The sequence below is a fragment of the Aquila chrysaetos genome, chromosome 15, assembly GCF_900496995.4.
Source record: "Aquila chrysaetos chrysaetos chromosome 15, bAquChr1.4, whole genome shotgun sequence".
Classification (NCBI taxonomy): domain Eukaryota; kingdom Metazoa; phylum Chordata; class Aves; order Accipitriformes; family Accipitridae; genus Aquila; species Aquila chrysaetos.
In genome coordinates this window covers 845,858-873,524 of record NC_044018.1, presented here as the reverse complement: position 1 = coordinate 873,524, position 27,667 = coordinate 845,858, and the positions used below count along the sequence as shown (strand labels likewise).

General features: G+C 44.9%; 1 protein-coding gene across 2 annotated transcripts in view; it reads left to right on the top strand.

Moving 5' to 3' along the window:
- The first annotated feature begins 2,814 nt into the window (after nt 1-2,814).
- Nucleotides 2,815-27,667, top strand: part of ASXL2 (ASXL transcriptional regulator 2) — a 131,929-nt gene continuing 107,076 nt past the window's right edge. For both annotated transcript variants that reach the window (XM_030037029.2, XM_030037028.2), the window contains exon 1: nt 2,815-3,070. In XM_030037029.2, coding sequence (XP_029892889.1) covers nt 3,014-3,070 — 57 coding nt within the window. In that variant the 5' untranslated portion in view covers nt 2,815-3,013. The remainder of the gene's footprint in view (nt 3,071-27,667) is intronic.

Here is a 27,667-nt window from a genome sequence, read left to right as displayed (position 1 = left end):
GACCTTCAGATGGTAACTTAAGATTCAGAACTCCAGGCTTAATGTAAATCCCGAGTGGAATAACATGATGGCTCACATCCTTAAGATGAATCAATTGATACGTGATTATCTTACACCACAAATATTTCCTTAGCTCACTGGATCTGTTTTTCTTTACCCAAAATGCGCACTTTTTCCTTTTTAAAACCCTGGAAGCTACTATTAAATATGCTAGAGAGAAGTATGGATAGACACCAGAATGCACATTAGCACAGTCCCCTTTCTAACTCATCTCCCCAGCAAGTTTGCAGTTATGGTTAACAATGCTAAGCCACAAGAGATGATGAAGGCATCTCACCAGGTACATGGGGATGGGAGGAGCCCAGAGAAAAAGGTCAGATGGTTGAGTATGAGCTGGTGGTGCGACCTCACCACAAATTGGACAAATGCCATGCTGACTATGGGAGGAAAAATTACTATCCCCCCTATATTTGGCACTGTTGGGGCCTCATGTTGAATAAAGTTTTAATCTGGGCTCCCTCCAGTTCAAGAGGGATGGGGAGAAACTGGAGAGAGCCAGCACAGGGCTACTGAGATGCTCAAGGTCCTGGGGCACACGACGCACAAAGAAAGGCTGGGGCAGCAGGGCTTGTTTGGCCGGGTGAAAAGGGGGTACCTAGGAGCAGCCCACTACTATGTAAAGGACGGCTGTGAAGAGGGCAGAGCCAAACTGCTCTCGGTACTGGGACGTAACGAGGGGCAGCGGCTCAAACCGCAGTTTGGAGGTTCAGGTTGGACAGCAGGAAAAATTCCTCCAGAAGATGTAGGTGAGCACAGGTTATCGAGGTAGGTGGGGGAATCTCCAGGCTTGGATGATTTCAGGACACAGCCAGACAAAGCTGCAGTTAACCCAACCTAATGCTGCTGACAGTGCCGCTTTAGGTGAGGTTGAACTAGAGACCTCCTGATGTTTCTTCCAGCCAACGCCTCTACGAATTTATGACTCACAACGTAAACTCTGAGGGCCACTCTAACATCATGGGTTGGAGCAGGTACCATATTACATCTTAGTAAAAGAAGCAGGCTGTAATTCTGGGAGTCGGCTTGAGATTCACTTAGGAGGTGGAGAAGTGGTCTTTAATCTTAGATCCTGGATTGGCTTACCTCTTTCACAGCCTCGGTAAGTGATTTTTCTTCAAAGACTAGTTCATAATGAGAACTTGCTCCTTTCCCTTGATGCTCAGTTCAACATTGTCTTGTACAACCATTTATGCTGTACATTTATGCCCATTACTCTGTTTTGGCTTCGTTGTCCAACTGTTGTACACAAGCTTGCAACCCACTGTAGGACTAAAGTGTACAAACACCTGTAAGGACACCAGCCTTAACTTTCTTTTGTCCCTGACACAGTATATTCACTGATGGTGGCTTTCCCACACTGGCATATACCGTGATTTTCCACATTCTCTTCTCACAGAAACAGGAACATATGATGCTGCACACTGTGAGAAGCTGCTCATTTTTCTATGAAACCACAATATGGAAAGAGCAACCATTTGAGATGCTGCATAGACGTACGTCCTTTGCAGGTGGGTACAAAGGCTGGCTTTCAAATAGCGTGATGATTAGTTTTTCTATCCAGTCAGTGATATCCCTCCTTTAACAGGAGAGAAGATGGAAATAAAATCACAAGTCTGGGTGGGGTGGGAGTGTCACCTGGGAGCTCCCGGGGCTTCCAAGAGCAGAAGGGGCTTTTGGTTGAGAGAAGATGGGAGTGGATTGCAACTCCAGAGGTCGAGGTGGGATGGGGGACAGCTGCGCTGAACAAGGGGACTGGGAGCATGCGGAGCAGCATTGCGGGAGGAGAACAGCCAACAGCCGGGACAGTCTGTCGCGGCAGCGTGTGGATGGGAGCAGGTAATGGTGTTGGCGAGGGAAAAGGCGGTTAGTTGGTGGGCAGCGGGCTGCGCGATGGTGGAGGCTGCAGGAGGGAGCAAAGGGAGCTGGCAGCTCAGGGCAGCGGCCGCGCGCTGGGTGGAGGTGCCGGCGGAGGAAGATGGCACCTGGGATGCTGGTTAACCGCCACGGAGCGGACGGGGGCTTGATGCCGGAGGATGGGGACTGACTGCAGGTTCTGGTGTCCAGGAGAGGCACGCGGATGGTAATTAGGCGTCCGGCTGCGAGGTTAGTTGGGGTTACGGTTGGTAGCACCAGAGGAAAGGGGGTGCGTGGCTGCCTGGTGGTCAGCGGCGAGGGAGAAGGGAACGCCAGCAGCGGGGAGCTGCAGCTGTGAAGCAATGGTCAGCAAGGGGCCAAGCTCCGTGGTCTTGGGGGGGGAAGGTGGGCCAGGGGTTGGCGTGAGGCAGGGGGGCAGTTCGGTGGCTCCTGCTGTCTGTCAGGACAGGGAAGGGGGTGGCTGGTGGCCACCCCATGGTGACTGCACCCCGGGCGCAGGCAGCGGAGGGGGGCAGATGGCGACTGTGAGGGCAACCGGCCGCTATGGGGTGGGCGACTGGGGCTGAAGGAGCCGGGGGGGGAGGAGAGCCGGCGGCCGCCGGTGGCAGCGAGGGAGAAGGGAGCTGGTGGCGGTGGGACGCCGTGCCGCCCGGGGGAGAAGCGGGGCGGGCGGCCCTGACGAGATCCCCCCGCCGCCATTTCCCCTCCGCCTCAGGGACCGGGGGGGAAGGCGGCCGCGCCCTTTGGCAGCCGGCGCGGAGGCGGGAAGCGCGCATGCGCAGACGCCGGGAAGGCGGAGCCGCTGGGCGCAGAGCCCCGCCCTCCCCTTACGCCGCCCGTACAGTAGGTGGAGTCACGCGGGGCAGGGTCACATGACCGGGGCCCTTTACAGTAGGATCCCAATATGGCAGCAGCAGCGGCGGCGGGCGCAGGGCCCGCCGCGGTCGGGGCTGTCCGCACCTAGGGCCGCCGCCCGCTCCGGCTCTCCCCCATTCCTTCCGCCTCCCCTCCCGGGCGGACGGACCCTCTTCCCCTCCCAAGGGTACTTTGGAGTCAGCTGCGCCCCGTCGCGTCCGACATGAGGGAGAAGGGCCGCAGGAAGAAGGGCAGGACCTGGGCAGAGGCCGCCCGGACGGTACGCGGGGCCTGCGGGCCGCGGGGGGGAGCGAGCGGGCGGGCGGGCGGGCGGTAGGCCGCTGGGGCCGGTCAGAGGCCTCCGGGTCATGCGGGCTCCCTCCTGCGGGGAACGGCCGTTCCCGTTGCGCCTGGCCCCGCTCAGAGCCCGGCGCGGCGGGCAGCCTCGATGGCGGCGGCGGCGGCGGCGGTGGGGGGGGTCGGGGTCGGTGCAGCCTCGGCCTCCGGCTGCCTGCGGGGCTGCAGGGGCAGCCCGGTGAGGTGCGAAGGGCTGAAGGGCTGCGCGGTCTGTGCGAGCTGCCGGCCTGTCCCTGCCTGCAACTTTGTTCCATGGCTGCGCGCTTGCATAGACAGGTTTTTGTTTTTAATTTTGATCTTTTCTCCGGTTGCTGAATGTTTCTAAGCGCAAATTTATATGGGAAGCTTTGTGGGGGAGGGATTACCTCTTCATATTTGCAAAATGCTGCGATTGCTGCGGATGTAAATAATATTAGCAAACAAGTGACATGCACGGTGGTTTTTTCAGTATTCTCAGCGCATCTGTGTCTTTCGTGCAGCAGAACTTGTTGCAGTAGGAGCTACTGAATTGCCTCAGGTCAGGTAGCAAGTTGCAAAACCTAAAAGGAGAATTTTTATCTTCTAATTTCCCAGTCTGATAGTCTTTGCTACTGTACTGTTTTCAACATGGACTTACTGTAGTTTCTCTGTGGGGCAGGCACGCTAGAGGGTGGATAAAAGAAAAGGGATGTTGAGTAGTGGGACAAGCGTGAGAGAGAGGAAACAAGTGCAACCTGCAGGAGCTGGACAGAAGTGTTGAATTGTGGAAGTACAACACAAGCTTCTGAGATATCTGAATTTGCAGTGCGGGCTCGAATCTGTCTAATGGAGAGGGGGAGGAGTTTGGGTTCTATCATAACCATTCTGAAAGAGGTATCTGTTAAAACAAGACTTGAAAAGTCTGGCTAGAAAGCAAATGTAAATAGGCATCTGCGGCTGAGACTTGCAAGCACTATTTTAATAAATAGTAATTTATTTGGACCTTGTATTTACAGTTTGAAAGGCATCAAAATAGCTGCTTTTTCAAGAGATACGATGCAGTTAACTATTTTAAGAATATAAGATACTGTCCCACAGGTGAACACTTTGGTACCTCTCTGTGTATGTTTTTGTGTATCTTTTTTTAATAATTTTTTTTGAAAAAAGAGTGGCAGAATCTCCAGTGTAGGGTATAAGTGGGACCAGATCTTTTTCAGCCTATGTGCACTGCTGTTCATCCACTGATCTCTTCCAAAATCCACTTAAAGGCTAAAACACGTATTTAGAAAAGCTGCACTGAAAACTTATCAAAACTGAACGTTACATGTTACCCTGGGTTGCATACCTAGATTCATGGCAGAGGCAGCCAAAACTAGGAAAAGATGAGTAAATGCTTGCCAAAACCTCAGTTTTGGCAAATATTTCTATTTGTGTATTCAGCGGGAATGTTAAAATATTCTGGTCAAACTCCAACTCCAATCTTCAAAAAGTTTCCCTGCGTTTTTGGTTTGAAATAATGTCTTTTGATTCTTGTCCTAGCTTGTGTGCTTGTATTGGCTTCCCAGCTGCCGGTGATTGAAGTTTGTAGGGTATATTATAAAACCGCATTAAGAAATGTGGCAGCTCTTGGGTACCCTATTCTTCTGCTCCTCAAAGGTAACATAAAACTTTCTTCAAGCTTGAGAAACCTTTCATTTTCTCTTCAGCATAGTGTTGCATTTCTGCGCTCTTTTGTGGAGTTAGTTCACTTGCTGAGCTCTCATAAGCTGGCTCGCTGTGGGGTGGAGTGAGCCCTGACAGTCACAGGTCAGCACAGAGCTGCAGGGGAGGGGGCTTGGGGTTGCAGGTTTTGATGGCAGCTGGCTATAGACCTGCTTGCCCTGGCAAACTGCCCTGCGGTGGCTGAATAGCAGTGTAAGGCCATCACAGCTGATGTTTTTGTGTCAATTCTGTCCCCTCTCTGCCTCCTCGCTCTCTGTCACCTCACCGCTGGTGCTCGTAGGTAGTTCAGGGAGCTAAACCAGCAAAAAACCATCGTTGTTATTATGGTGCTGATCTGGCTTCATGCCAGTTTAGTCTTCCTAACCAGCTAGTTGGAATTAGGTGTCCTCCAGTGCAAGGGAGTTGATGGGAATGTGCTGTCCCCTCCCCACCAAGGTAATATTTACTTGAATTAGCTTAATCTGTTGTAGCGGTTCAGCGTTAGCTGGAACAAGGTGGTAAGCAGCATAAGCGTGGCCTTTCTGTTTGGTAGAAGGACCTCAGGTTAGGTATGTGGATAAGGTGGATTCAGTGGGACTCAAGCTATGCTTGCTCTTGGGTGTATATGGCTATTAATTGGAGCAGAATTGCAGTGTGAAGTAAGGAAAGGGTGCCCCATGTGGGCAGCGCTTTCAGGGAGGAAGTTACTGTTGATAAACAACCTTTTTCTTATTTCCTGGCTCATTCAGTAAATTTGCAGCTGCAGATGACTGTTTAACTTGTGACTTCTTGGGACAATGGCTGGGTGTCCCTGCAGTTAAAGTAAAAAGCTTCATTAAGGTAAGAAGCTGATACTATATAGTACACAAGTTTAGGATACAAGGTTTTAAGATAAATACACTGTATATGTCTCTAACCTGGAGTATCCTCTTCAGATACAGTGGTGGAGCAACCAAACTGCAGACACACATCAATGGGACAGTGTGTCTAAAGAAAAGAGCTGATTTATCTATTCTGTTGAAGACTAGAACAGGCAGATTACATCTGTACTGGTAAACTCGAGTTTTAGGCCTTGTTTTCTGGCACCAAGGCTATGTCACAGGGTCTGTGTGTATCCATACTGCTGAACCTCCATCCTTCAAACTGGATGACCACGTTCCGGCTGCCTTTGGCTAATTCTTCGTGCCAGTTCTTGAACTGCACCATAAACTGGTGTCCGGGCTCAATTTGTAATCTTACATACAGATCTGTGCCAGGGACCTTGTACTAACGTAGTGGTGCTGGCAGCCGGGCGGGTGGCTGTGCAGTGCCCTGCTGTGGCTGAGTTTAAACGTAGGGCTGTGGCGGTCCAGTGGTTATCAGAGAACTGGAACTGATGCCTGTTAAGCTGGTGCAGGCAGATGAGAACAAATATTCAGTGGTACTTGCTTACCCAAGTCAGACTAAGGCATTATCATTGTAGTATTGCATTGATAGTCACACTGGCTGTGGTTGAAGGGGGCGGGCGCCATGGTGCATGTGGCAATGGGACTTTGGTTGTGCAGCAGAGAAGTTCTGTGCTTTGTTTTGACTGCTTGGGTCTCAGAGTTGTTGCTGTTCCTCTTGCCTATGTTTAACACAGTCCTTGTGATGCAGCTTTCTGAAACAGGGAGGGACCAGACCACAGCTGAATGCTCTGTGCATCTCCTTGCTGTCATCCTCTGCTCTGCTGTGTGATGGAGTATGGCAGCGAACGGGCTGTTGTGGTGTGTTAGTGGCCTGTTTAGATCCAGGCAAGAAGTCCTGTTGCTGGACAGAAGCCACAAACAGGCTGTCTTTGTGCTTTGTTTGTGTGGAAGAAAGTGTATGCTGTCATGTGCCAAGTTTGAAGAAATTTGGTGTTTGTTTTTCATGGGAATTCCCTGTGTGTGACCTGACAGAACAGTTTTCTGCTGTACGGCCTCAGAGTACCAAGGCATAGGGGCCATGCAAATGTGGGCTGGAGATGGTTTCTCTAAATGCCCCTTGGCTGGGTCATCTAGGAACACAAAATGCAGTCTTTTATGCTACCTGTTTGTGAGAGGGAGCTGCTGCAGCTGTGTTTTTTCCTGTGTGCTGATTTCCTGTTGGGTCAAACCGACTTTGTTGGCTTTGGAGGGTGGCAATGCAGTGTGAGAATGCCCTTGGGAAAGTAGACAGAGCCTAAATGTGTTGTGGTGGGCACCTCTCAAGGCGTAGATGACCAAGTATGAGTCCTGTCATGATGCTGGCAGTTACTGTGCAGCTCTTGTGATGTGAACTCAGCTTCTCTCTTGCTGTAGGGGTTTGTTTGCATCACTTGTGTCAACTGAAGAATTAAAATGAAAAGATGTGCCATCTCTGAAACTGATAGTGCAGAACATACAATCTGATCTGGGGTTTGCAGGCCCATCTGCTATGTCAAACAGAAGGTAATGTAGTAAGGTCAAAAGGCGAAGTTAAGTAGAAGGCTTATTTGTTAGGGAAACACGGCATGCTTTTGCAAGTTGACTTTATTAAGACTGTCCTTTTTAATAAGGTGCAATTTTCTGGGGGGCAATGAAGCAAGGAACCTGAGGGATGCCATTTTTCCTTGCTTTCTGTTAGATGTATGCAGAAGAAGGTGGAAGGATCTAAATTGTAGAAGTTTCCCACTTGTCTACAAGTACCTGAGTCCATTTCCTCACCTGTATACACAAACTTGAAAAATCTGCAAAGGTTCCAAGACTGCTGCAAAAATATGCAGAAATTCAGAGGATTCTGTAAAACATCAGTTTGAGGGACTGATCAGCCTAGTAGATGATGCTGTTATTTTTTACTACTATGTATTTCAAGTGCCCAGCTACAGCTTTTCAATGTATAGATTGGCAGAGCTGAATTGTGTGTGCTTGCAGATTGTTTTTTTGAGAGAAGAGTGGTAGTTGGTTTAACTGGGTACAAAATGCATGTGATGTCTGAGATGGATTTCTTCATTTCACCAGTCCTTCAGAGGTCTGATCGCTCAATCGGAAAAAATCTGGAGGATGATTTGGAGCACAGCAGGCCCTTCCTGGTGAATCTGAGAACTGGCTTTTCACTTTTCAGCAAGGTATTGAATGAGGTAGCACTGTAGAAGGTTAAATGATTAATCAAAGCTTGTGAAATAAGCTGATAGTTGAAGCTGGTAAAGCTTGGGGTTTTCTTTGTTTTTTTGGTTGGATTTTTTTTTTTGAGGGGATTGTTTGCTGTGTGCTAGGTTTTTTTGGTGGTGGTGTAGGTTTTTTTTGTGTTGGTTTTTTTTTTTAATCCCTTAAGTATTATCACAGCTTCCTTCCCTGTTCTCAGTATGTGTCCAGGCACAAGACCTGTTTCCACTGAGGACAAGAAGTGGTGGCTAAGGTTGGTCTGTTAAATGCTTTTGCAGAGACTTCTGCAGGACAGGCGTAGTGCTGTTGGTAGCCATGGCTCTGGTGACCGAGCCATTGTACACCGTCCTTCTGCCGTGTGACGTATCTGTGTGTCTGCTAGCCAGGAAAATACCTTGGCAGTGTTTCTAGAGAAGTAGACTCGTGGCTGCACAAGACTGCACAAAAGTTGGCACAAACTTTGTCACATGTTAATAGAGAACTGCAGTTTTCTTTGCTACTTGCATGTATCTTCTATTGACCACAGCACTCGGATGAGTTTTTTCCTGCATTTTTTCCAGGTTTTTTATTTTAAGGACTTTACTGTAAAGTCAGCAATTGCACTACAAATGTGAACTCTGTTTTGGCCCAATGTGGGTTGTATCCTCTGATATCTGCTCTTCTGGATGCTAGAACTTCTACTGAACTGAAAGTTCACTTTAAACTCATCTTGGGAATCTGTAAGAGACAAATGGAGGCTTAAAAAATTGGTTCTGATATGGAAATAGAATTTGGAAAGGATGAGGAGGAAGAGTAATCCGGTTTAATTGCTGTAGCAAACTGGCAGACTACAGAATCTGTCCTTCTTCCAATCACAATAATCGAATTATTTGCTTGCCGTTTTAAAAACTATTTTCCAAGTCATAGCCTGTGTTCCTGCTAGGAGCTGTAACCTCTAAAAGGTGTCAAAATCCCTGTGACTTATTACACACATACATACCTGGTGCTTTGGATCCGTAGTTGTGCACACTCTGGCTGGAGTTGAGTAAGCTTGTTTGCCAGCTTTGTATCTGATCTGTGGGGTTGACAATGCAATGCTGTGCTAAGGTGTGGTTAATTTTATTATTAGTAGTACAACTTCTTTTAAAAGCTACCCGAGGGAGCTGGCTTTTGGCTTGAGGGTAGTGGAGTCCATCTGTCCCAAAGCGTCAATGCACTTGGTAAAATCTTGGAGTGTTATTTTCCCCCGGCAAAGCAGGGTGGAGGCAGATGTGCAACCACCCAGCTCAGCAGCACAGCACAGAAGAGGAAACGGAGAGCAGCGGTGCCAGGTGGGGAATCCCCCCCAGCTGCAGAGCATTGCAGCCCTGTCTGCGAGTGCCTCTCACAGCAAGCTCAGAGTTGGAGGTTTGGGCAACTGTTCACCTTGTTCTGTGTTCCAGTGGAAAAATTCAGTGCTGCTGAACAATCTTAAACATGTTTTCTTTCTTTCTATTCTTATTTAAAACAATAAATGCAGTTTAGGTATTAATTTTAATACAGGACTTAGATAAACTTTTGCCTGGTCTCTCTCATTAACTTTATTGTAGCACAGAAGGATTTAAAGGTATCATGCAGACTTCCTTGAGTGAGCTTGTCTCTAAGGCTGCAAGAGCAATGAAATGGCTTTTCTGCAAAAGTTGTGGTCTCCTTTCAAATCAGCTGAGAAATGTAGATGTGCAAGCATGTCTTAAGCATTTTTTTGTGCAAGGCTTTTCCAAGTGAGAATGTTTGAGAACAAAAGACAGTTTTGTTTCCCGGATATGGTCTTTGCAGCATCTGCAGAAGATGGTTTAAATGAACCTAACCATTGTGTAGTAACCAGCACATTGTCTAGTGTCCTAAAGAAATGGAAGAATCATCTTTTACTAAAATGTAGTTGGATTCTGGGTATCGTGCAAGCTTTTCCTATAAAAAGAGGGAAATTCAAATGCTTTGTGCTTAAAACTTGTGCTTCGCAGTCTGCGTTTTCATGCACCAAGTGCTATTTGCATTAGTGAGTAATGTGGAGTGATAAAAATCACCCCGCGGAGAGAAATTGGTGGCAATGAGGAGTTGATACCAGTGCTATGTCTGCTGCAGGGTTTTGCATTGAGGTAGCTTTGGTTTGACCCAGAGGGCTGAACTTTTGCTATTGCCTGTCGCATACTGGATGTGCTCCAAACTGAAAGGTGCTCCTCTGGCTTCATCCGAAGAGAATCCATTGTCTCTTCCGCTAGCTGCTCTGGAAAGTGAGCTGAAGCACAGTAAGTGGAGACAATTGAGAGCCAGCACCCTGAGTGCTCTCCTGATTGGAGTGAAAACTATAATAATGTAGATGTGACAGGTGGGTGTTATTGCCCAAATATGCCAATGCTGAATGAAGATCATCCTGTGGCTTTCTGGTTCCTTTCAGCAGGTGCATCTGTTGCCTACGGTGTGTGTTACAACACACCAGAAGCGTTTGCTTGATATATCTGGGAGTTTTTTTCTATGATTGTCAGGTTTTCTGCTTATGTTGTTAGCTTAAACTGTTTGGAGGAGTAAAAGTGGAGGGCCAACAACGGCCAAGACATTCAGTCAAATTCTTCCTGTGTCTCTGAAACATCTCTACTGTAACCAGCTGTGGAATCTGATCTGAAGTCTGATCTGAATTCATGTCCTGAATGAGGCAGCTTCAGTAGGACATGTTGAAAATACTTTCACTGTTACTGAATAGCCTGTCAAATAAAATGTGAGAAATTGGATAATCATGCCTATCACTTATGTTCCGCAAATGCTGAGAAACTCTGTTTTACAGAGTAGAGCAGTATTACTCTTGTGGAGTTGAGTAGAGATGAAAATTTGGAGGACTAAGTGTGTGAATTTATCACTTGATAGCTGTGGCAGTAGGACTATACTTTTTTGGTTTTTAAAGAAAAATCCTCCAATGATGCAGAGTTCACTCTGTTTCAGTGCAGAAGCCAAGGGGTGGCAACTGCTGTCTGCCAGCCTCATGTTTGGAGAGCACAAGAGGAGATGTAAGCTGTGGAACTTGCCTTTGCAGGGTGTTGTGGATGCTAAAGGCTTGCAAGGGCTTGTGGAAATCTGTTGCAGGTTACTAAATAGCTGGAAACCCCTCTCATTTTGGAAGTCCCAAGCGGCATGGAGGATGGGAGAGCAGCCTCCTGGGATGTTGGGATGCTAGGTAATTGCAGAGAAGGTCTATCAAGATCTGCTGTGGCCCCATACAGATTGGTGTTTAAGTGTTTAGTTCAACCTCAGGCCACTAGAATGGTTTCCTGCTTTTCTGTGTAAACAAGATTTTCCTGGTGTGCTGAAGGAACTCACCAACATGATTGCAAGTTGATTCTTTATTGTCCTTAAAGGGCTGTGGTGACTTGGGAAAGCTCCTTGTGAGAGGAAGAGGGAAAATGTCACACTCCTTTTCAAAAGGGTGAGAAGAAGGATGTGGGGAAATAGGCCTGGTCATCCTTAGTTGGGTCCTTGGGAAGTTATGGAACAAATACTCCTGGAAACTGCTTTCCTGTGCATGTAGGAGAACAATGTTTTTTGGGGGACAGCCAGTGTGGATTTACCAAAGGTAAGCTGTTGCTGAAGAAGGTGATGAGATGGCTGGCTCTGTGGAGGAGGACAGAGCAGTGGATGGTGTTTACCTTGCCTTTAACATGGCTTTTGGTATGTTTTTTCCCATAGTATCCTTATGACCAAGCTGGTGAGACAGAGGCTGGATAAGCAGGTGACAAGGTTGATGCTAAACTGACTGGACAGCCAGGTACCACGGTCTGAACAGCCATGCACTGGCTACTGTGTGTCAGTGGTGGTCCTTGGGTTTTGGTACTGAGGCTGATACTGAGCTGGTGCTTTGTGTTGGTGTTCGGATGTGTACCAAAGGTTCCTGTTGTAACGGCTAGAACCCCAATACATCAATCATTGGGGCTTGGCGACTTAGATAACTGTCTGTGGGTGGTCAAGGTTATTGCCCTTCCTCTGCTTTTAGAACAAACCCGGAAAGTAGTATGTCCTACATTGCGAAGTGTGGTTTGGATTGCTGTTTTCCTCCAGAAGTATTTCTATGTTGTCTGTTGCAGCTGTACTGTAACATGTTTCAATGCTTATAATGTGGCTGTGACTATCGTCTTCCCAGGGCTGTCATTTTCCCTGTAAAGGAATATAATTGTTTTGGAGCTGTGTAACTTCTAGATACTGAACTGTAATAATTTTGTAATAGCTAAGTGTTGACTATTCTATATGGTGTGATTATAAATGTTCATGATAAACTTTCTGATTCTTCTCAAATTAGCGTGAATTTATTTGCCTGGTTAAAACCATGTATATACCTTTAGACTCTGCAGCTTCAGGAAGGGTGCACAAAATTATTCAGCCAGATGGGCTATGTACTTCCGTGAGTTTTGTTTAAAATAAAAGAATTTGCCTTTTTTTCACTGGAGTATATAAAAAAAAAAAAAAGAGTAGCAACAGGATTAGGGTCTGTTTGCCAACTCTCCAGTAGGTTCAGTATGTTCTCATCTTCAGGTAAATTTAACTGAAAGAACCTGAGACCATAAGAGAGCTTGGTCAAACTAAGGGCAACAGCTGTACCTGTTTGTAGTGCTTTGATGTGAGCATAAATTTTGCCTCACATATGGACAATATTTTGATTGCTTGTGGTTCTGCAGTCATTCCATGGAAGAACACCCAAAGGAATCCTTGCTTAAATGCATTTTGGTTCACTGTAGGCCAAACTGATGTGATCACTGGTTACTTCCAACCAGGAAGCCCTGCTGATGTCATTGCAATGATGCAACTTTGGGGCAGGAACTGAACTTCTGAACTTCTCTCTTTGGGGCAGATTAAAACTTTATTTTCAAGAGCACAAAATACTGTAATGCCATTGCTGGTAACTGTATGTTCTCATAAAACTGTTTTCAGTGGCTTTATAGATATTAGACACTGTCTTTTCCTTCTAATAACTGCACTGGCTCTGCTGGAGTCTGAGTGCACTTACTTGTGTTTTACTGGATTCTGAATTCAAAATTGATTTGATAAGATCACTTCGTAAAAATGTCCCTATTCTTTTTCTGGCAAGTCATGCAATTTGTGTTCTGCTGGGAAGAATTCTTTCTTCCCTACTTTCCGTGTGGGGAAATTTGAATTTGCTCTTAAACCTCTTACAAGACACAGCAATAAACGTTGTCTGTTATGACTTGCATTTTTGCTGTTCAGAAGCTTTTTCTGAGCTCAGTCTACACTCTGTCCCAATACAGCATCCCCCCAACATCAACAAAACCCATTTACTTCTCTTTTCCCCTGTGTTTTCTGGCATGCAATGCACAAACGGAGCATCTTGAGGGATTTGTGGCCGCTGAAAAGCTGCAGTAGGCTGGTGTTCCTGGCAGCAGTGGCTTGTGCAATTTAAAAAGACTTTAGCAAGTAAATGGTCAGTAATACTCGCACATCACTGAGTGCACTGATCCTGTTTCCCTGCGGCAGGCAGTGTATGCTTCAGCAGAATCATATTGGAATATCACAGTCACTTCTTCATTAAAGAGCATTTTAAATGTGAAGCTTTTAACAAACCTGGCAGATGATGCTTCAGATGGATGGAGTCTGTGCGCTGTAGCTGGGAGCACGAGCTGGGCTCATGCACTGTCTGTCCAGTGGAATACAGTGTCCTTATATACCTCTGAGGGCTTTGCTCCACTGTCACCTGGGATGTCAGCTCTCGAGCCTGTGATTCTTGAGCTGGACTTGGAACAAGCCCACTTGGATTTGGGCATTGCCACAACTCTGTCTTACAGCTCCTTCCATTAACTTCTGCAGAAATAATTCACGGAGCAAGGTGAAGGGTTGAAGATGGCTTATCACTGTCGTCTTGAGAGCCCACAGGCTTTTAAGCAGGATTCCTCCAGAGTCGGCTCTAGCCAAGTACTTACTGCATGGTGCAAATACTTTGAAAGGCACTGCAATTTGTATTATGTCTGCTTTAGTTGCCAGTGTTTAACTTGCATCTGTCTTCAGCATTTCTTCCTTCTTCCCAACCCACCGTGGGACTGAGGGAGTCTTGAGAGGGGCTGCTGTAGCAGTCCTTCTTTTAAAAGTATGTGCAGTATAAATGTAATTCTGCTTTCTCCTATACAGTCTTATTAAATATCAGTGTACTTCTGGAAATACTGAATTCAAAGTTTGCTTTGTCTTTATGTAATGAGAACATAGCTCTCCTGGTGGCAGAGAGTCAGCAAATAACTTTTTATGCGCTTTGTCATGGAAATTAAATGGCACAATCTTTGCCTCCTCCTGAGCGTGCCCGTCAGTATATCAGCCAGAATTAATTCAGCACTCAACCCCTATTGAAGGTTAGACCCCATCCTTACTGCCATGAAGAAGTTAGTGTTTGTTTCATGGTACTGTCATAACATCACTTAGATTATCTTTCAACAGCTAGTGGGCAGGAAAACATGAAACACTTCTGGTTCAGATTGTATGAATGACTACCTGCCGTTAGAGTAGTAAGGTTTAAAGGTTTCAACCCAGACTGAAGTCTGGCTGAGCTAGGTAACTTCTGTTCTAAAGTATTAACACACACCATCACTTGAAAAGTCTGCTTCTCTTTTAAAAAAATCTTTAAAAGGCAGCTACAGGTCTTCAGGGTCTTTTTGCTCACCTCCTTGCAGGTGTTTCCATCTGAACTTGCAGATATCGGTCCTTGTTGGAAGGTTGAACACCAGAGTTGTTGAGAAAACGGCAAAGAAAATGGTCTCTCATCAGTAGTGTCATTGCAGTAATGGGTTTATCCTTACTCAGGAAGATTTTCATTCATGCCTGAACTTTGATGGATTTTTCTTCCACTAAATAAACATCTGTTTTGGAAGGACAGCTGAAGTAAAAAGGACCTCCATCTTTGTGTTTGACCTTCTTGCTTTGGGACATAGGGTGAATTAACAACCTGAAAACCAGGTGGCAAGGCACACCTAGAGCCTTGGCTGTCTTAAATCTTGGAGTGCCACTTGAAACATGCTTAAAATGTTGTTTTTCTTTACTTTCCTTATGCTGAAAGTGTTTGCAGGGGGTTACCTTACCTTACTTCTGTTGGAGGCTTTTAGTTCTTTGCTGTGCAATTATAAATTCTGCAAAAAAATTGTTATTTTTTCTGACAAAGCTTTTGAGTTGTAGGTGAGCACTTACCTCCAGTAACAAACTTATTTACATGGTTCTCTGCAAAGAGTGTACTTTCCTTAACCAAGCAGCTAATGTACTTCAAATGCCTTTTATTTTGATGTTTCAGGCTGCTGAGGCTTCCTGTCTATCTTTGACCTAATGTTGCCTCTAGAGCTGCATACAGCTAAATGTTTTCCAGTCTTAAAAGGAAAGAATGAGTGTTAAGGTTTCCTCTCTGCTCTAGGGGAAGGAATGTGGAAAAACAATATGCTCCAGAATTGCTGCCCTGGTTTAAGTTATCTACCTGTATCTTCCATAGTTACTTGAACATGGAAATCCGATGGCTCTAGTTAGCCCTGACTTTCAGGGTCATCTCTTTATCTTCTCATTTTGTGGGTGTTTCAAAAGCTGGAGCTGCAGTGACCTTACTGTCTTTTGCTACATCTGCATGGAAGTGAGAGCTGGCCCCTTGTCTTCTGCTCCTCCTCATGCTTTCTGTCTCTGCAGACTTCCCACTTGTTGGCCTTCACAGTGAAGTCTTGTGAGATATTGGTGTCTTCCATGAAATCTGCTTATCCCTCTGTTCCTTTCACCAAGAAACCTCTTGTATATGCTGTCTTGAGCTTTCTTTGCATTTCTGTTGTTTTTTCTTTTTTTTTTTTTTTTGCCTGTGTAACTGGAGGAATAATGCCTTGCAGGTTCTGGTTTTGTGGTGATGCTGCCCTAAAACACAAGTAGATCTGAAAAGGAAACGTAGGGTCCTGGGTGGTCTGCTGATTCTGCACTGAGTGGTGGTGGTGAGTTAAGATTGTGAAAGATTTGTCTTGTACCAGCACACGTGGAGAGCATCAGTGTTTATATGCTACTTATACCAGAATATAGAAGAATGGAAAGGTCGGAGAGATGCAATTTCTTGGTATAAAACACACCATTTTGAAGCTTTGGCTAGTGACTTACAAAAACACTATGTTCATGGCTTATCGGAACTGGGAGTTGTTGAATGGGGAAGAAGCCACCTCCTGTGCTGAGAGATTCAGATGTTTGCTGCTGTACACCTACTTTTTTTTTTTTTTTAAATTGTGTTTAAACCTCTAATCTGTTTCAAAGAGTGCTCACCAGTGCTGACAGGTAGGATTTGGTAAAAAGCATTTCTGCTGCTTGCCTTTACCAGTGGCAAAATGGATGAAATAAAATGCAAAGCCTTGGTTGCAGTGTTTAAAACAAAACAAAAAAACCCAAGTGTAGTTCAGCAACCTTACCTCTCATTGCTGGCTCTCCAAGCCAGCTGGGAAGGTACACAGTAGCGGTTTTAGGGTCATACAGACATGCCTGAGCACTGACTTCAGAGAAGCCACTGAGGCTTTCTGCCAGGCAGTGTGAGTATCTTGCCAACACTCAGCAGATCTCTCTTACGGTAACAAGAGAGACTTTTGCATTTCATAAGATCACAGAATCATAGACTTGTTTGGGTTGGAAGGCACCTGTAGATGTCATCTAGTCCAACGCCCCTGCCATGGGCAGGGACACCTTCCACTAGCCCAGGTTGCTCAAAGCCCCATCCAGCCTGGCCTTGAACACTGCCAGGGATGGTTCCATCCACAGCTTCTCTGGGCAACCTGTGCCAGTGCCTCACCACCCTCACAGTGAAGAACCTCCTTATATCTAATCTAAAACTACCCTCTTTCAGTTTAAAGCCATTACCCGTTGTCCTACCACTGAATGCCCTTGTAAAAAGTGCCTCTCCAGCTTTCTTGTAGGCCCCCTGGAAGGCCGCAATAAGGTGTCCCCGGAGCCTTCTCTTCTCCAGGCTGAACATCCCCAACTCTCTCAGCCTGTCCTCACAGCAGAGGTGTTCCAGCCCTCGGATCATTTTTGTGACCTCCTCTGGACCCGCTCCAACAGGTCCATGTCTCTCCTGTGCTGAGGACCCCAGAGCTGGACGCAGGACTCCAGGTGGGGTCTCACCCGATGGGAGCAGAGGGGCAGAATCCCCTCCCTCGACCTGCTGGCCACGCTGCTTGGGATGCAGCCCAGGGCACAGTTGGCTTTCTGGGCTGTGAGCGCACATTGCTGGGTCATGTTGAGCTTCTTGTCAACCAGCACCCCCAAGTCCTCCTCCGCAGGGCTGCTCTCAATCCACTCATTGCCCAGCCTGTATTTGTGCTTGGGATAGCCCCGACCCATGTGCAGGACCTTGCACTTGGCCTTGTTGAACCTTGTGAGGTTTGTATGGGCCCACCTCTCAAGCCTGTCAAGGTCGCTCTGGATGGCATCCCTTTGCTCCGGCGCGTTGACTGCACCGCACAGCTTGGTGTTGTCGGCAAAATTCCTGAGAGTGCACTCAATCCCACTGTCTGTGTTGCCGACAAAGATGTTAAACAGTGCCGGCAGGTCCCATTACCAATGACCCCTGAGGAATGCCACTTGTCACTGCTCTCCACTCGGACATTGAGCCATTGACCACAACTCTGAGTGCGACCATCCAGCCAATTCCTCATTCACCGAGTGGTCCATCCATCAAATCCTTGTCTCTCTAATTTCATCTCCAAGGTTGTTGTGCGGGACAGTGTCAGATGCTTTGCATGTGTCCAGGTAGTTTCAAGGTCTATCAAACTGTATTCAAATGAGATTGTGAGGAGCTGCAGGAGCTTCTGTTCTGAGAGATTTCTCTTCAGAAGAGAAAATTAGCTAGATGAATAACTTCATCGTCAACTTCAAATTCAAGTGAAGGTTCGTAGTGTTAGTTCCCACTTCAGGTCAGTAGGCAATGAATTCCCTATCGTGTCTCTGCTTCCTGTTTCTGACTAATGTGAAAGCTGAAGTAGGAAAGAGAACCCTTTTTTCCAGCAAGGGTAAAAGAACATAAAAGGTGGCAACTGTTTTACTACAGGTAAAAAGGTTGATAATCCTATCCTGGCTCTAATTATTGGAGGACAAATTTTAGAAGTTGAAGTAGCATTGATATTCTTCTGGTAATCTGATTTATTTTTTTAAAACACTCTTAATTATTAGATAGTTATTAGAACAAGGTGGAGTTTTAAATAAGGTTCTTCTCATGGGCAGTAATAAATATTACTCAATTGGTGCATGTTCTGGTGACTTCAGTTAAGCTGGTGCATTTAAACAACCTTAAGTATTGTTAGTGTAATGATGTTCATGGCTAAAGACACTTTTCAGTTGGAGATTTTGTAAATACCTGTCCAGCAGGGACAATTTGTGATGTTTTTTTGTCAGTGTTGTTGCTAAAAGGCTTGCTATCTCACCTCTGGAAACCAAGAGCGCAAGTCAAGTTGATCTTTGCCAATCATCCTTAACATGAACTTGTTGACTCCACGCATCATAGCACAGGCACCCAAGGTCTCATGCGCAGGGTAAAAATAGCTGCAGTGGCTTTGGCTCATAGTGTGCTCCTTGCGTTTGACAAACAGCCTGCAAATGTGTGTGTATGATATTAAATAGTGATCTTGCATTCAAACCTTATTGTATCAAATGGTAAAACCTAAAGAAAAGTATGGTATTCTAAGTAAAGGCTAACAAATCCATGAAACTACACCATGAAACTTGATAATTTTGTCTGTACCACATGCTGTCATGAATGCTTGTTTCTTACTTTCCTTTTGGGACTCTCCTTACCTTGGTAGAAGGATGAACCTGTGCAGGATCCAAGGCTGGCACCCACAGGAGATGCAATTACCTGCTTCCTGCAGGCTCCTGTGTGGTATTTGCAAGTCAAAGACTGGTGTACGAACTGTTCAAGCTGCTGCTGCCAGATGGGGAGGTGTGTATTAGCGCTGCCCTTGCTCTGGCCTCTTTTGCCACAGGAGTGTGTGAAGCTACTTGGCAAACTCCATTTGTAAAGCTGTTCTGTTTTGTTTTTTTTTTTTTTTTTAATTAAAAAAAAAAAAAAAGGTGAAATTATTTTTAGCTTGGATTAGATCCCTGATCTTGTTTACCACTTTGCCAGCACACGTGGTAACGCAGCCTGGAGGAAGGGAGATGTGCCAAAGGTGCAGGACCATCTTTCAACATCGGCATGGATACTTCAGCTTGCAGAATTTTGATGTTTTAATAGGAAATTCAGTCATTTGAGACAAATGCAGTTTCTTGTCAGTAAGTTAAGTAAAATAAATTGTTTAAGTTTAGTAGCTGGTTTTGTTGATTTTAACATGCCCATGCTTTCATATACAAATATCAAAAACTCCTCCTCGTAGGTGTGGTGTGCTACCTGATTTAAGCAAGAGCTGGCTTCGGTTTAGCTCTTTGCCCCGTGCGGGATGGCTGTCTGAGGACTGTTTATTTTTCAGACTTCCTTGTTGGGCTGCTATGCACAGGTTCTGGGACTCTGACCTCTTTGGTGTTTGCTTTCCAATTGCGTTGCCATTTACTTTCTTGTTGGGAACTGGTGACCTGCACCAGACCTGCACCACCTTGCTGCCTGTCCAGTGCTCTCCTTTCACTAACTAAACATAGGCACTACTACAGGGCTTAAATATACATTTTGTTTCTACACGTTTTTTGGGAGCTTAAGACCATTTATACTTGAAAGAAGTATATATGTGCAAAGATGACAACTTTGTAGTGTTTTGCATCTGAATCCTGAACTCTTGCTCTGTGCGTGGGAGCCAAACTGTACAGCTAGGAGCAGTTCAGCAGGTCTTGCTTAATAATTGTCTCTTGCTAATATTGTGACCTTCTCATGTCGCTTTTAGATCACTACTGTATAACTCCTCAGCCTTCTCAAACCTTGAGAAATAATGCAGAGGTGTTTTTTTGGAAAAGGCTACTCTGTTAGTTTCTACTGATAGACTTCTGCCCCTCTCCCATCTCATACACACGTTATTGCTGAAGGCATGTTGCGCACAAGCCCTCACCTCAGAAGTGCTATTCCACTTTGGTTTCTGTTCTCTAAATTCAGGGATGTAAGCTCCAAGTCCAGAACCTTCGAGTTGTTTTGTAGGGATGGTCACTTTTGGGATTTCCCCCAAAAATCTGTCCTAGACATCAGACTTCTCCTGGTCTTTGAGGTTGATATAATCCTGTTGAGCTTCTTTCAAACTGTTTGTTCTCCACTTAAAGCTGAGCTTATCAAGCATCTGGGTGGGTGTTTTGGAATTTGGTGGGAGCACAGGGTAGTCTGCAGAATGGTCATGTTGTCTTTCGGTGGGACAAGTTTTTCACAAATCCAGAAATGGTTTATTAGAAGCAGCATTTCAGTTTCCTCTCGGCCCTATCCTTGAAATGAAATGGTCATTAAATACAGGCAATTTTGGTTCCTGTCTCTGCTGTATAGCAGTGTACAACTTTAAACCCATGTCCCTGCTCTGCCTTGTCTCTCTAGTGGCGTATCTTAGCAGAAACAAGCAATGAACATCTGTGGAGCTGCTGCAGCAGCGTAGCCTGGTGTCCTCCCGTGTCTTCCTCCAGGTTCCTGTTGCGCTCTGAGTTGTACAGTTGCCTCACCGGGTCCTCGAGGTGAAGTGTGACTCTTGGATCTCGCCTCTTCACGCTACTGTTCCAACACATTTAAAAATGGTGCGACATGCTACAGTCTTAAATGCTGCATAAAGTGGTAGCATGCACTGGCATTTAATGGCACTTGTTTCTAATAACATGGAATTGTCCATTCCATCTTGACCTCATTTTTGGTTAAAACCTTGAATAGCATTTGGCTAATTGGATGAGTAGAAAAGATACTGCAATCTAGGTCAAGTCCTTCAGTCCCCCTCTTCACTCCTCTCATTGCTGCCAGAGTGAAACGGTATTTTGCATGCTGCCTCTGCCCAGCACACTGTTCTGTAGTGACTGACTGAAAAGGAATTTCACATACACTTTGGTTTTTTTATAGCTGACCCACTTCTCTGTAAAAGGTTTGCATTGCATAAAGCTTATTCCTTGCTGAAGGAGTGTATAAGGAAATTTGCAGCTATTGCTGGCTTCTGTGGCTGCAGCTGGAATTCTCCTCCTGGAAAGGAATGGCCAGGAGGTAAGAGGGCTGTGTTAGGTATGAGGTTGAGATAAACCTAATGAGCAGGTATTGCTGTCTGCCCCTCCAGAGCATGCAGGGGTTTGAGCTAATAATTCTTCAAGTTGCTGTGGATTCATGGCTTTTATGAAGTTTAAATTCTATTTCCAGGAAGAAGCCCAAGTGTAAGTGATGATTAAGTTTACAGCATTAGGTTGCCTAATTGTAATTTCTCCTTTGTATAAGGGAATAATCAATAGCAAGAATTCCAAAGTGCATTTTTACCTAAGCTTGCTGAAAACAGTAATGGACTAAGGTGTTCTTTCATATCCAGTCTTGGAGAATCTCTTGTTTAAGCCTTGATGGACAGATTGTTGTTAAAAAAAACCAACCAACCAAAAAAAACACCGAAAACAAAACCCAAACAAAAACAAACAAACAAAACCCCCCAACCACTTCAAACAGAAGTTTCCATGAGGCTTTTATCCTGTGTAATTTTGAATAGTGGCATGATACACTGTCATAGTTACATGGGCAGAACTTACTCTGATCGCTTAGAGCTTTCTTAAACTGAAAAGTACGGCCAACTCTTGCTTCTGGCAAAGGATGAGCTATAAAAGAAAACCGAACAGTATCACCCAGTAAGAGTCGTTTTGTGCTGGACAGGTCTGGGGGAGGGGATGTCTTTTTTTTAATTCCCTTAACAAGGATTTCAGCTCCTGTATTCATGAATGATTCATTGCAGCCTTCTAAGGAGCTGCTTGCCTGTGGTGTAACTGCATTTTAGTGTGGCGCATGCTAATTTGGTGCCCTGAGAATGCTCTGAAGCTATTAACTAGCCTTGAACCTTGGTATATGTGAATGAAGGTGTTGATTAATTTCATATGATAAATGGAGTGGGTTCCCTGTCATAATGTTCATCCTTCTTTGCCTAGTAATCAGTACTAAATGTTTGGTTTTGTTCAGCAGTTGCTAAATTTCCTGAAGATCTGGCGTTGAAACTGGAAGGAGCGTGTTCCTGGTGTCATCTGCTGGAAAAGACACAGCAGTGGAAGTGTTCAAAGCCTTGTTTCCAGCTTGTAGTTTCTAACAGTATATTTTAATTTTCTATTAGCTTTTTTCATTTTGGTATTTAAAGATGGAAAGATAGCAATGTAATGGAGGTATGGATAACATGGTGGTGTAGCACTTTTGGGGTGGGGGAAATGGTCATGTGCTGCTTCAGGAAAACTAAATACAGTTGCTGTTAGTCCTTCTGAAACTTAATATTTCTGTTTTGTCAGTAAAATACCAGACTATAACAAGAGCTGTAGAAATTCTTCATGCAGGAGAGTGTTGAAAGCTTAGCTGAATTGAGAAAATCCTATTCTTCCAACTTTCAAGAGCCACAAATAGCAAGGCAAGGCAGCAAGGATATTAAAAGGCAAGGGGGAAGACTTGCTGACAGATGAGATTGAAATGGCTTTGCCAGAATTGCTTTTTTTGCTCTGCTGCTCCTGCTAGTAGATGGTCAGATTCCCAGATGCTGCAGATTTATTCCCAGTAAAGTTTAGGGGCTTGAAATGTGAAACAAGTAACAGGTAATTAGGTATCACAGATTGCTTCTGCATCAGGTTTAGCCTAATTACAATCTGGTGGCTTTAGGGATGAGTGAATGGGCAGTTGGCATCAGGGAAAGCTTGACTTCTGGCAAGTTCCCTCTGCCTTGACAGTGAAGTAGTGGTGGCATGGCACTTTGCTGGAGCACTGACAGTTTAGGTGGAGTTGAGTGATACAGATGTTTTTTTTTTTTTTTTTTTTAGAAAGTTTCACTTAACTGTTGGAAATGCCAATAATGAAAGAGTATTGATGTGGCGGGAGTAGGGCTACTTGACAAAACATTCTGCAGATGATGTACCATGTAGGTCTAAACATTGGCTAATGCATCATAAGATGAAAGACTTTCCACATGGACATCCCTAAGGTACTCTCAGATTTTGTTGAGCTTTCCCTTATGCAGATAAGAGGTGACGTGAGCAGATAAGAGGTGACGTGAATATAGGTGGGGTGTACCTAGAAACTGTATTTTCTGCCCTTTGATTCCCATCAGGCACACTGATAGGATGAAAAACAAATAGTATTGCATTGTCTGCATCTGCATTTATGGTATGACATAAGCCACAAAATGTCGTGTGTGCCAGGGAAAGGAACAGTAGAAGCTCCTTGTGTTATGAAGGCACTATAATCTTCACTTGGGTGTTTGGCAAGCTTGTCAAACATGGGCTTGATGCAGCAGTAACACCATCTCTCTGATTGGCTCCTGACTGCATGGAGGAAACTTAAGACCTGCACTTTGGCTATGAAAACAAGTGTTGGGCCCAAAACGAGTAGAAGAGCTTTAGGAGTTCCCAGGGTGATAGCCACAGAGTGGGGAAGGGAGGAAGATGCAGCTATTCCTCTTTGTGTTTGTGATCCAGCATAGGGACCACTGCTGGTGCCAAGACTCTGAAATCTTTTCAGCTAAAGAAAAACCTGTTTGTTCCAGAGCTACTTAGGAGCTGGAGATCCTGTCTTACCTCCTGTTTCCAGTAGACTTGGTTGCCTGTGTTCTTTCACACACATTCATTTAAATTACTTTGACAACTTTTACTATCTGAAAGTCTTCCTGCCTCTGAATAATCAATTTGTTACAAAGCTATCATACAGTAACTTGTTCTCCCTAGAAATATAACTACGGAAGATGCTCAGGATAATATATTACAACTCACACTGTTGAACAGTGTGAGTTGTAATAAGCTGATAACTTTATCACAGCTGAGTTGTTTTTTAAATTCAGTTAGAACAATTTATCTCAGTTCTTAAAAGTTAAATTACTACTTCTGTCCTTCCCTCCCCACTTAGTCCTGCTTCAGGAAAAGGAAGGCAGTACTGTATGGATTTGCTTTGAGTCACTCAGGCTTGCTTGCACTTAGTCTTGGAAGCAGGTATGTGTTTGGTGGTGGGCTTTCTTTTGGTACTCATACTGGGGATAGATGTTTGAGAAGTGTCTATTAGCAGTAATGCTCAGGGATATACAGTCAAGTGATGTATTCCAGTATTTCACTGGAAAGAAGTGTCTGATTCCCAACAACTTGGTCCTGTTTGGATTGTTATGTGGTGTATGAAAATGTCAGGAGAACAGAGTGTTAGTAGCTACGTGATGCTCCAGCTTTCTAGATGGAAATCCCCACTAACCAGAGCTTTGTTCATGATGAGCAGTTAGAGCTGAGAGTGGGTGGAACTGGGAAGGGGAAGAGCAGTGGTGGGCTTAGTTAATTCCCATCTTTTGTTAGCACAAGGGAGTTCACTACATTGTCTTTATAAGCTCTAAAGGAAGGGTAAGTTTATTTTTCCTAGTAAGAAGCTAGGAGAATGATGAATGTAAGGAACTGTAAATCTAGTCTGCATCTTTTTAGAAAGAACCTAGATGAAATAGTATATGTGGAAATCCCTCCTAAGCTAAGTCTGGATCTTCAGCTTCTAACTACATGTCCAAGTCAACACCCTTGCTCTTGCTGGTTTTGACAACTGTGGACTAAGGTGTAAGAACTGAGGTTCTCATTGCATTCTTCCTAAGCTGTTTTCAGTTAATCATCAGTTGATCAATATAATCCTAGCCCTTCGTCTTGCTCTTGTGCTTGAAGATTATCTTCCTGTGGTTTCCCTTCTCCTGTCAAAGGACTGAAGAAAGGCATAAAATCCAAAATGGGGAGGTTATCTGGTCTGCCTAGTACTGTGTGAGAAGGTATCCTAACAGTTTTAACTCTGTTAAACCAGAGATGTAACTCTGTAACCAAAGATTTCTACTCACTAGAGAGACTTGGGATGCAGTTCAGAGGAGATACATATCCCACTTTTTGCAGATATAGTGGCCCAAGACACTTAGGTTTCTTTACTGCATTCATTTAAACAGCATTGGTAACACTGGGCAATTTGCGTCTGTGATGTGCGGGTCGGTGTTTGGTAGATTTTCAGAGCGAAACCTGGGCTGTACCTGTGTCCAGTACCAAAAATTTAATTGTGTGGGCAGTCATCCCTCTTGTTCAGTCTGTGTCTCTCTCATTTACAAGTGTGTGTTATCTTGCAGCTCAACCAGTGCAGCGCATGGGAATTGCTGTAGCTTTGGGGAGTTCCCTTTGAGAACAGACTGCTGTTACATGAGGCTTAGTGGGAGAAGGGTTGTTGATTTCATTTTAAAAGATTTCTAAAAATGAGGTGGAAGCTTTGATGTAGAGATGAGATTGTTTTGGTTTGGGATTAACAATGCTGGAAAATGCATGCCAAACTACTCCCAAAGCAGCCAACCCTGGATAATCGTGTTCAGAGGTTGGTTGGCTTGTTTTTAACTTTTAAACCCTCCTATTTGCACTTAACACTGATGTATCGGCACAATGATTGTTGTAAACTTCTATTATGTGAGCTCTTTGATTTTGATGGCTTCTGTCCTGTAGCTCCATGCCGTTGTGCTGGGGTTGCCAAGCTTACTGAAGGCATCGCTGCTGGTCACCGCAGGTCCTCTGTGAGGTCCAGCAACTGAGGTGGAGGCTGCTCCCAACTGTGGGCTGGGCCACCTGCGAGATGATGTGTGCTGGCATGCCCCCCACTTCGCCTGCACTTCCAACCCCATCCTCCTCCTCACCCCCATCTTTCTTCCTCCTCCATCCTGCTGGCTGGGACCTGGTTGTCCTCATTGCTGACTTGAGCAGCAAGTTCAGACTTGTAGGAGAAATATTTTCCTGTAAGGTTAAGAGGACACTTGCTTATGGGCAAATCCCTGTTGTATAGGGAGATGCTGGAAATGCAACTTTCTGTGCTGGCAATCCGAGAGTCTTTGCATTTTGTTCTCAAAGTCAGGAATGCTGGTAGGCAGCACAGCCAAAGCAGAAGGGTTCCTCTGGATCATGTTGCAATAGGTCAACCTGGAACCTGGAAGGTGAATATGGACTTTGAGCTTGAGTTCAGTAAAACCATAACAAGAGATATGAACCCTGAAGTAATTTCTATTGTTACATTTGTTTTCCCTTTAGTATCTCTTGCATTGAAACATCTTCCACTTGGGTGTTCCCCTGTTTTTATCACACATTCCAGAATCGCCCTTCTGTTTTAGGAATACTGTAATGACAAGGATTTCATGCAGCAAGAGCCCCAGCTCTTACTATTCTATTGTTTGTGTTCAGTCTCTGGTACACCTAAACCACCCCTCAGTTCTCCAAGAAACATGTCAGATACCTGCTCCAACAGTTTGGAGGCAATTGCAAGCTTACTTTTTGTTCTGTAAACAGCCTGGGTAAAATGCAGTTTTGCTTATTCTACTATAGATTTGAGGTGTGACACAATCTTCCGCTCTTGCCAATGCTTGTAAATCTGTGATACCTGGGGAAATGTGGCAAAACTGAGGTGCTTGGAAGAGCAGAGGTTTCTTCATGTGTTTTGTTGCAGACTTTGTTCAGGTGTGTCAGGCGGATGCTCGTAGGGGAGTCTCTCACTTTTCTGGGTCCACTTGATATAGCTGCCTACCTTGCTTCTGAAATGTAATGCTTTAAATTTAATTGCAGGTGGTGTGAATAAATTCTTCACGCTGCAAATACTGTAAGAGTAAGAAAGCTGCCTTTCTTCCAAGATGTGAAATTAGGAAATACCTTTTCTTCTGATGATCCTGTTTTCTTGGAAACCTTTGCAGAAACTGGGACAGCTTCAGGGTGGAAAGCAATGTGTACTATAACATAGATAACTCTATTAATGGTTTTTGTTAACAATGACCCAACTAGAATATTTCAACACCTAAGGCGGCATAATTTCAGCATCAGGGAGACCATCTCAAGTATATGGCTTCACCTGTATTGAACACTGACACTTTTCAGTATTAATAGCTAGGCTCAAGTAATGAGGCTTTTTCAGTACCCAGTGATGGCACTTGCTAGTTTGTTCTTTGTATTAATCTCGACTAATGCTGAGCGTAGTAGGAAGGTAGTTTATAAATCCTGACTCTTAATTTTAAAATGCCTCTCAAATTCAGTTCTGTGGCAGGTAGTAGTAGTTTTTATTTATTTACACAGTAACTGAAAAAGGACTCAAGTGAAAGATCTGATATGGGATTACAAGGGGAGAAGAGAGAGGAGGTCCTTAAGGTGTATTGGTTTTTTTTAAGAATCTCTTTAATCCTTGTTCCTGGTTCTTCTGGATCAGCTTGTAAAGCGGCACAGTTATTACTGCATCTGAAGATGTGAACTGCTTTGCTTATCTAAGTGGGCTCAGAGTTAGTATTAAACAAGTTTCTTAAAGAGCATGAGATGATGACTGTTATCAGGATAGTGCAAATTAATCTTGGTCCTGTGTAGCCAAAGCTAGTTGTTTAATCGGTTTCACCGGTGGTGGCGGTTGCCCAACACAAGAAGCTTTGATCCTACAGTGCAGGATTAGCTAAAGTTAACAAAAGCACGGTGAGCCAAAATGGCCGTGGAGCAATGCCTGGGTTAATGTCACTGGGCTATTGTTGGCCTCTGTGCCTCTTCCTTAAAGGCAGTTATGGATAAAAGTGTGCCAGTTCTGTTTTGAGATATGTGAAGCAGTCCTGCGGTGGTGTGGCTCGTGCAGATTTAAATGT